The 9,787-nt window shown below is 30.2% G+C and overlaps 1 protein-coding gene across 1 annotated transcript; it reads right to left on the bottom strand.

Annotated features, from left to right (window-relative positions):
• Positions 1-246: 246 nt before the first annotated feature.
• On the bottom strand, positions 247-5,088 carry LOC110617630 (protein PHOX1). The gene is made up of 3 exons (XM_021760552.2): positions 2,285-5,088; positions 1,970-2,194; positions 247-654 (listed from the first exon to the last, which is right to left on the bottom strand). Exons 1-2 carry the CDS (start codon positions 4,242-4,244, stop codon positions 2,040-2,042), a joined length of 2,115 nt encoding a protein of 704 aa, XP_021616244.1. The 5' UTR covers positions 4,245-5,088; the 3' UTR covers positions 247-654; positions 1,970-2,039.
• Positions 5,089-9,787: the final 4,699 nt, after the last annotated feature.

Genomic DNA, 9,787 nt, shown 5'->3' with positions numbered 1-9,787 from the left:
TATATATTTTTTTCTGTTTCATTAACATATAAGATCCTAGAAATGTTTGATATTAATTTATTAATTTTCCTGTTATAAATTGTTTTTTATTTTTATATTTTTTTTCGTAAAAAATTAATACTTCTTATAATATAGTTAAAAGTAATATATATTGTTTAAACCAATTAATAGATTTTTTAAAATTTTAAGTACGTTTTAATATATTTTTTAAAACAGAAACCAACCAATGAATTTCTCCATATTATAAAAATTAAATAGTAAACTTCCATTAAATTTATAAGAAGTAGCAACTAACATTGTTCTTTCCTAAAACAAACACTATTTTAACAAAAATAAATAAAAATTAGAAGTAGTATGGGGTTGCAGAAGTTAAAACTCAAAACTACAGGCTAAGATGTTGAACAACTTGACAAAATGAATGGGAAATACAAATATCCTTTAACCTGTTGACTAGCTAAACTTAACAATGGGGAAATGATCCTGTGAAAGCAGAAACTAACAGAAAAAGGAAGTCCCTGCTACTTCATCTTCTCCCCATCTTTTAACAAATGGAAGAATCTGTTTTTGTAATTCACGCAATGCAATTCCACAACTGCTTCTGTGTCTCTAAAGAATCATTGCTGAAACTGAATCCAAACGTACTTTGTGAAAAACCTGCAGATTGCAAAATTAAGTTCACATCGAGTGAAAAAATAAAGCTATGTGAAGATTTTATGAGACAATTGCATTAACTTCATTAAAATAAAAAGGAAGAATAAAAGCAGAGACAGCAAATGCATGAACAGGCAATCTAAATCTGATTACATGTTTGTGCAGAAAGAAGAGAAAATCTCTCTGCTAACATAGGAGCCAGATCCAAATTCCAAAGGTATAGAAAATTGAGGATTTTAGTTCTGAAAGTAAAGTATAAAGTAATGACAGTAAACCCTTTTGGAACAGCACTAATGAAGAGTAGAAATTCTGCGACTCCAAATATGAACTTAGATTGAGACCTAGAAATACATTCTGCACTCAGAATATCAAGTTTGCCATTCATGTGGTCTCCGTATTAGATCAAGGCTCATTACTCATCAGCCTCGCAATTCCTAATACCCTTCTAAGATCTGCAGTAACATCGGTGTATCTGCCTGCAAAACCTTTTTTATTTATTTATTTGATTTTTTTTTTTTATGTAGTTCTTCCTATTCTCATATGTGAATTTGAATACAAGCTGATGTATATAAGGTGGAGGTGGACTAATTCCAGTATTGGAACTACCTTGATATATTTAAATTCAATAACAGCAGATCTCATGATACGTGCACAGGTTCCGCATCATCTCACTTATTTCTTTATAAGCATATAAACATTAAACATCTTGGGTAATCTTAAAACAAGAACAATTCAGCCAATTGCCAGACCAACCAGGCTATATTCCATAGCAATCCCAAAAACAGAGATAAATTTCGATTCTGCATGCCCCAACAAATAACAAATGATGCAGTTTCTATTGAGAACAAACTATTCAACAACAAACATCTATTAGTTGTTCCAGGAACTTAGCATTTTTAAAAGAATAAGATCATAAATTGAGCAGCTTATACAGAGATGGCTTAAAGTCCAAAGAGAAGAGGACACACACATACACACACACATCCACATCATCATCCCCGTTGTGCCATTGCTAAGCCCAAACTAGTTGAGGTTGGCTATATGGATCCTTTTTCATCATTCAGCTCTATTGGACATTAGAGCATCTGCTAACAATGCTTAATTACTAGGTTGGCTATATGGATCCTTTTTCATCATTCAGCTCTATTGGACATTAGAGCATCTGCTAACAATGCTTCATTATTACTTTTTTAAAAGAATTGGCCAAATGGCATAACTTGAACTTCAAACTCATAGCAAATGGTGGGCAAGATTTCATACTTGATTAAACAACAAATAAGAAAAAAGAAAAAAAAAGACATACGAAGAGACTTTGTACCTTAGCAAGCAAGGCCATCTGTTCTAGATGACATTTGAAGGCATGATATAGAAGTTCTAAAGCATACAACTCATGCAAACTCCAAAGCATGATAAAGTTTTGACACTCGTCGCTGAAGTATAGGTTCTAATCGGAAGGTGGGAACCCCACTTTGCCACTTTTTGGCCTTATACTCATACATCTTATTCCATGCATGTGCTATTTCATGAATTCTAAATCCTAGGCCTGCAATCAAAGAAATTCAGCAGATAGGTTTCTCAGAGTCTTAGAGATTATTTGTTTCTGATCCAAAATTTATTAGCAGTCTTAAGTTACCTTCTCGTGCATTATCATTTGAAACATGGTTCTTTCTCATAACAGCTATATCTGTTGGTGAAGCTCCAGCAAGCTCAAACTTCTCAACTGCAGTTTCCAAACAATTTTGCCAGAGTGGTAGCCCTAATTTGAATTCCATAATTGATCGCTCATAAAGTATGGTTCCCAATAGGAGGTTAATCTGAGACCTCATGTTCTTTGCCTGCTCAGTGGCTTCTTCTGCTGTTACATCTTTAAATAGCCCATCCAACCCCTTTTTCTCTGATTGAGAATTAAGCTTAAATGAATTAGAAAGTTCACTTTGCCCTTGTGCTTCCAGTTCTTCCCATATCCGCATGCCTTTTTCCATGTTGTTCTCAGCACTATTATAAAGTTGTAGAACCTCTTCAGAAGGCCATGATTCTAAGTCAATGTTATTAGCAATTGCATAATACCAAGACATTTTTGCCTCCTCAAACTGCCGCTGCCCTAGAGCTAGAAGACCTTCATAGAAATCTGGTTTGATTCTCAATGCTGCTTCATACTTCTGTCCCGCTTCAACATATTCTATCCGTGCCCAATCATATGCAGTTTTTATCTGTTCAAGCACTGGACCTTTTGAAGCATCTTCTGTGCAGTAAACCTTCTTTCTTGCTCTAGACATATGAACATTTCCCCAGTTGAACAATGCCAAAGCAGCCATCTCTTGGAACTTCCCTGCTGCTGTGTTAAAAAGGTCTTGTGCTTCTTCACTTGTAATTGCCTCCTCCATAGCCTCGGAATATACCTTAACACCAAGCTCATGAACACCGAAATATGCATCAGAATCAAACCCCATATGGTCTTTGAACAGCTTGGCAAACTCTATTATCCATTCATCAATATGACAAGATCTATTTTCTGCCTCTTTGCCTTTTTCCATGTTCCCATTCACTCTGGCAAACTTCTGTACAAAATCCATATTGTGCACCTCCTCATTGTTAAGTTTCCCAAAGAATGGATCCTGCTGAGGATTGACTTTCACTAGATACAGCCTGATAGAGGCTTGGGATTCAGCTGATGCTTCAGCCCATCTCAGTTCTTCATCACTGGTTACTGTTACCAAATCCCCTTCTTGATCCCTATATTTGATAAGGACAGCCCCTGAGCCTGGAAATCGATCAGATATGACTTCCCTGAGTTGCAGGAGGCTGCAATTAAAGGGTATCTGAGCCCATCTTATGTCCTCCTCAAATATCAATTTCACAATCTTTTTTGGTTCTTCCTTTGCAACACTAATTTGCTCCTCTATGACCGCCTTATCCTCGGTCTGTTTCTCTTCAATTTCCCCATCAACCTTTTTCTCCTCAACCTGTTTATTTTTCTTCTCAGCCTTTTTATTTTTCTTCTTCCTTGTCTTCTCTTCTACTGCTTTTGGCACTATAGAGGTGCTAGGAGGTTCGGCATATTCTGGAGGCAGTTCAATTACTGTATCATTTACCCTTAGTCCTTTCTGCTCAAGTGCAGTTTTCACCCTTTCCGCAATCTCTATTGCCATGACATTGTTTGGATCTATTTTCAAGATCATACTAACATCTTTCAGAGCCAAATCCAGTCTATTCAAAACCTCATAACACCTTGCCCTCTTTGACAGTGCTTTACTATACGTTGGCGTGACCTCCAGTGCCAAATTACACTCATGGATTGCCCTAGGGTACTCATTCAGACCCATCTGCATATAACATGAAGCCATGTTACTCCTCAGATAAGATACATCCATATGATTCCTGGGAAGCAATTTGAGGGCCTTCTGATATTTCATCATAGCTCCTTCAAGGTCCCTCTTTTGAAACAGCCTGTTCCCTTCATCCTTCAATTCTTGAGACATGGAAATGAGAGCTGTAGTTTCCTTATTGTTAGATTTAGGGCTATTTTGCTTCACATTACTTTCAACTGCCTGCCCTGCTGTCCCTTTCTTATTCGTCCCACTTTTCTTCCCCATCCTGAACACAACAATCTAAAGCACAATTGCCACAATACAATACAAAACTGATTATATAATTCTTCTCCAACTAAAACCCAAAAATTTGAACCAATATACAATTCCGAAATCGGTGAACGGTGGCAGAGAACAAGTTCTCAGATGAGTTAAACTGTAGCCCAACACTATTGAATAACTCTCTAAAAACTGTAGCCCAATAAACACTTCCAATATGCTGAGAATTAAAACAGAAAATATATTCAGAAAATTTAGTTTCTCAGTATTATTCAGAGCACATGCGCACAAGCCAGTCCAAAATTATACAGATCAAATACACGAGCAAATGGAAAGCAAGCTCCTATAGAACAGAACCCATATACTAGATTGACATATCACGTCCTAATTGAGTGCCAATTTCTAAAAATAAGTTCAAAATCCAATGTTCCTCCGCTGAATCTCAATTGGTTCTTCTCTCTTGAGCACGAGAAGAATATTAAAGAAGAAGAGAAACAGAGAATCAATAACAGAAGCGACGAGTAATAACTTGTTGTACCTTCCCAAATCAGGATTTGTTATTGCTCATCCAAAGAAATACAAATCCCAATTCAGAAAACAACAAACGCCACCTAGTTCAGCTCAGAAATATTGGTCGAACAAAAGGAAAACGAGCAAGATTTCTCTTTGGCAAGGAAACTTATCTGGGAAATGAATTCTCGAGCGAGAGAGAGCTTGTGATATGAGAATTTTTTCCAGGAAAATTTTGCAGCGAGAAAGCTAACGGAATAAAACCAACCAAAACCTGTACTTTTGTAACGTCTAAGATTTTCACAGCTTAACGTAAACGCCACAAAAAAGCTGATAATCCAATGTCTCGCTCGCAGTTTTCTTATTGTATTTTAATAAAAATAAATATTTTTTGAAATAGCTTTTTTATATTTAAAAGAAAAATAAAAAAATATTTTTGAATAAAATAAATTTTTTTGGATATTAAGGAAAAAAAAGTATTGTGGGCCCTCATTTTTTCGAGAATTCCAAGTATTTTGGCACGTTGGATCAAAAGTTACAAGACCAACTGCCTTTGACCAACTGCCTCGCTATCACGCTTTCGTCCATTTCCTCATCTCCGTCAACCGTTGTTGTTGCTGCTGTTTAATTTTTTTTAATTAACATTAATTAATTAATGGAGAAATTACTAGTTAATTTTTATAGTTTTGATCCATTGTGATAAACATACTAATTAGTTTGTGTTTTTTTGTTAGCTATTTAATTCATGTATTAAATTATAAAAATTAAATAGTTATTATTTTAAAATAATTTTAATTATATTTTAATTTTTAAATTTTAAGATAATTAATGAAATGATTTTTTTATTTTTAAAATTAAATATTTAAATTTTTTTATATAAAAATCTTTTCAACTGATTTTATAATTAAAGATATAAAAATATTTTATTACTCTTTTTAAATAATAAATAAATTATATTTAAATTTTTAAATTTTAGTATAACTAATGTATTAATTTTTATATTTCTAAAATTATATATTTAAATCTCTCCTTTTTCGGTCCGTTCTTATCTAAATTTAAATATTTTAATTTTTTATTTTTCATCTAAAAAAACATTTAAATATCATTAATTTTATTTATAATATCTCATTTAATTAATTTTTAATACTTTTTATTTTTTAATTTTTATTTATTAAAATATTTTAATATTTATAATTTCAAAACTTTTAAAAAATACTACAATTTCAGCTATTTTTAAGTGATATTAAATAACTTTTAAATAAATTATAAATTTTTATAAAGAATTTTTTAGAAAAAAATTATACTTTCAGATAAATTTTAATCATTCACTAGTTTTGAACTAATATTTATAATAGATGAAAAAATTATAATTTTAAAGAGAAATTTAAAAGTTTAGAAGCTGATAAATCAATTATATTAAAATTTAGGAATCAAAGTGTAGTTAATAATATAAAATTTTCACTTATATTAAAAAGAATTTAAGTATTCATAAGAAAATTTTAAGTATTTGATATGTTTATTTTCCTTTCCATCCATTGAGTAACAGAATTATAGATTAAATAAATCGGACACAGAATTATAAATTAAATAAACTCCGATTTAAATGGAATAATATAAGGATTTAAATGTTTTATTTTAAAAATAAAGAGATGAATATGTTAATTATATTAAAAAAATATAAATTATTTTTTAAAATATATAAATTAAATAATTATAATTTTAAAATTATAAAACTAAATAATTATAATTTTCTTTTCAAAAAGATAATTATAATTTGAAAATTCTAAAAACTAAATAATTATAGTTTGAAATTATAAAAATTTAATTAAAAATGATAAAATTTTAATCATTCCATATATTATTAATGATTTAAATAAATAAAAATATTAAATAGAGAATAATTTGAAAAAATATTGACTAAATTTTCACAACTATAAAAATAGGTTTAAAATAGTATAAATAAATTATTATCTTATATATTTTAAGTATAATTATAGATTAATACTAATATTTAAAATTTATTGTATTTATCTCGATTACGATTATCGAGTATTAGGGGGTGATTTATTTATTTTATAATGATAAATAAAAAATATTATTAAAATTATAATTTTATTACATATAAAAATAAATTTTTATTAATTGTATATTATTATATGCAGTAAAAAATAAATATTTTTTATAATAATTTCAAACGGTTATTTTAAAAATATTAAGATAATAATTTTATAATTACTATTAAAATAGTGTGCCTAGAATTCTATGTATTTTTTAAAATACAGAGATTCAATAGAAACACTAATAGTAAAATTTTAATCTATACCATAACAGCCTCTGTGTATTTTTAAAATTCTTAAAATTTTTTATCTATACTATAACATTAATAGTAAAATTCTACTGTATTTTTAAAAATTTTCATTTATTTAGTCTCCTTAATTTATTTAGTTCTTCCTAATAGAAAGAGGCTAAATAGTAAATTTTTTAAAAATTTAAGAGACTAACTAATAAATTTTTTAAATTATAAAGATTAAATAGTAAAATATTTAACGTAAAATTAATAAAAAAATTAATAATTAAACTTTTTAAAATATTAACTATATATTTATATATTTTTTAAAATTAAAAAATTAACAAGTGAATTTCTCAGTATTATAGAAATTGAATAGTATTTTTTCAAATATCTTTATTGATAATTTGAGATCTAGAGAAATAGCGTTTACAATGGGTTCTGTAAAACTGAAAAAGCCTAGACATAGAGGAGAGTATTTCTCCTTTTATATGTTTCCTTTTGTTTGCTAGTGACGTGCTAACAGAACGTATATCATTGATCCACCTGTCCCTGCTACGTTGATACGGACGTACGAGGGAATCAGATCTCTGCTCCATGCGTAACGGTCTTTGATTCTCCCTGTGCGTGTGTAGATGGGCCCACAAGGCAGGTGGATGAATCTTCCTCCTGATTCTGGGCTGGGCCGGAAGATAGGAACAAAGCTGGGCCCAAAGGGAGTCGGCCCAAGGAGCAGTGAAGGCTGGGCCGACCTGGTTGAGAAATTTTAGAGGGAGCCTGGTATCGAGGATCGAATGGGCATGACATGTCAGTGTAGAGAATGTGTGGGCTTTCGGATGATGAGCCCTTACCGCGAACCTGGCCCTTGACCGGGATGGAGAAACCAGCGGTCATCACTTATGAAATTTTACATTTCAAATAAAAAATATTGAATAAACTCATGAAAAAAATTTAATTATGAACATTGGCTTTATTCAGGCTAATAAAAAAATAATTTAAGAACCCAAATAAATATGATGAACAAAATTTTTTTTTAATCATGAAAATCAACAACTTCGATATATAATTGATAGTCCATTAGAGAAATAATGTAAACTATAAATAGTAAGAGAGAGAGTTTTGCAAAAAGATACTAATCTTTTACTTAATCATTAAATTTCATAACACGTTGGTTCCTACGTCCCTTCTCATTCTTAATCAATAACTCCCTTTATACAAGATGAGAATTCACATAAATCATTGGCATCACAGTTTTAATCTTATAATTATGTAAAATTATTTTTTTTGGTAAACTGCAATTTAGTCCCTCTGATTTAGTGAAATGTAACCTTTTGTCCATCTGTTTTAAAAAACCTTCAATTTAGTTACTATGATTTTTAAAAACTATGCCATTAGTCCATCCCGTTAGATTTTCAGTTAAATCACCGTTAATTTTAGTTAAAAAGACTAAAATACTCATTCTCTCTCCTTCCCCTTCTTCTTCTTCTTCTCTCCTTTCCGATCTCCTCCTCCTCCTTCTCCTCCTTCTTCTTCTTCTTCTTCTTCTTAGACTTCTTCTTCTTCTTCTTCTTCTTTTCTGATCTCCTTCTTCTTCTTCTTTTCCGATCTTCTTCTTCTTCTCTTTTTCGATCTCCTTCTTCTTCTTCTTCTTCTCCTCCTCCTCCTCCTCCTCCTTTGTTTGAGTTCATGCAAGCAGCTGTGCAAATAAACTAATGAAAGCAATAATGGCATTTGGGAGGAAGCAGGTGAGGTCAGGAGTGAAGAAAGTTTTATGAGTATTTTAGTCTTTTAATTAAAATTAACGGTGATTTAACTGAAAATCTAATGGGAGGGACCAATGACATAATTTTTAAAAATTACAGTGACTAAATTGAAGGTTTTTTAAAATAGAGGAACGAAATGTTACATTTTACTAAATTAGAAGGACTAAATTATAATTTATTTTTTTTTCAGTCAAATTAATTATATTTAAGGAAAAAAGTAAATTATCATTGTTACAGTTTTATAAAAAAAAAAAAAGCAATTATGGGAAAGCAAGTTGACAAATCTGAAAATTAAATTATTAATAAAATTGATTTTTTCTTTTTACTAATGCAAAAGCTATTTCATTTCACAAAGGCACGGCGCCCTCTAAACAAATTAAAAATTAAATTATTTTGGTTTGATTGGACTGGAAGTTAAAATCAAAACTTAACCGAGGCAACTACGTAACCAGAGTAACCAACTTTTGGTGGGCCCCTAACAACCGCCAATCTACGAAAAGACTACAAAATCTTGATTTATGGAATAAAAGTCAACGAATTCAACTATTCGGACAAATAAAATGGGAAAATTAAGAATTGTGTTAATGTTCCATACAATGATAAATTACAACTAAATAAGTCAAACACAAATAAAATTAAAAACAATTAAAACGACATACATGAAGGAAAACAAATTACGTACACAAATAATATGCTTTGATTTAGGTTTCACTTAGTTTCATAAAAAATATTTTTAAAAAAATATTTTTTTTATATTTTTTATATTTAAAATGCATTTAAATTTATATAAATTTAAGTAATATACTAATCAAAATTATGACAAATCCTATATGTAAATTTAAATTTATGACATTCTATTCATTGGCCTTGTGTACATGCAACTGGATAAGTGTTTTTGTCCCATTTTGTATCGCTTTTCCTTTTTTTATTTTTTTTTCGCTTTTCTGTCAATCTCTCTTAATTTATTTTGACCTTCCTCTTACATATAT

This window comes from Manihot esculenta, chromosome 6, assembly GCF_001659605.2.
Source record: "Manihot esculenta cultivar AM560-2 chromosome 6, M.esculenta_v8, whole genome shotgun sequence".
In the NCBI taxonomy this organism is placed as follows: Eukaryota; Viridiplantae; Streptophyta; class Magnoliopsida; order Malpighiales; family Euphorbiaceae; genus Manihot; species Manihot esculenta.
Note: the sequence above shows the minus strand (reverse complement) of the source record. Positions and strands in the feature narration are given on the sequence as shown.

Excerpts from the sequence above, each read along its gene's own strand:
- LOC110617630 (XM_021760552.2), bottom strand. The coding sequence starts at position 4,244 with ATGGGGAAGAAAAGTGGGACGAATAAGAAAGGGACAGCAGGGCAGGCA. Across the intron at positions 2,195-2,284 it reads AAATGATAATGCACGAGAAG|GCCTAGGATTTAGAATTCAT; the intron begins GTAACTTAAGAC and ends CTTTGATTGCAG.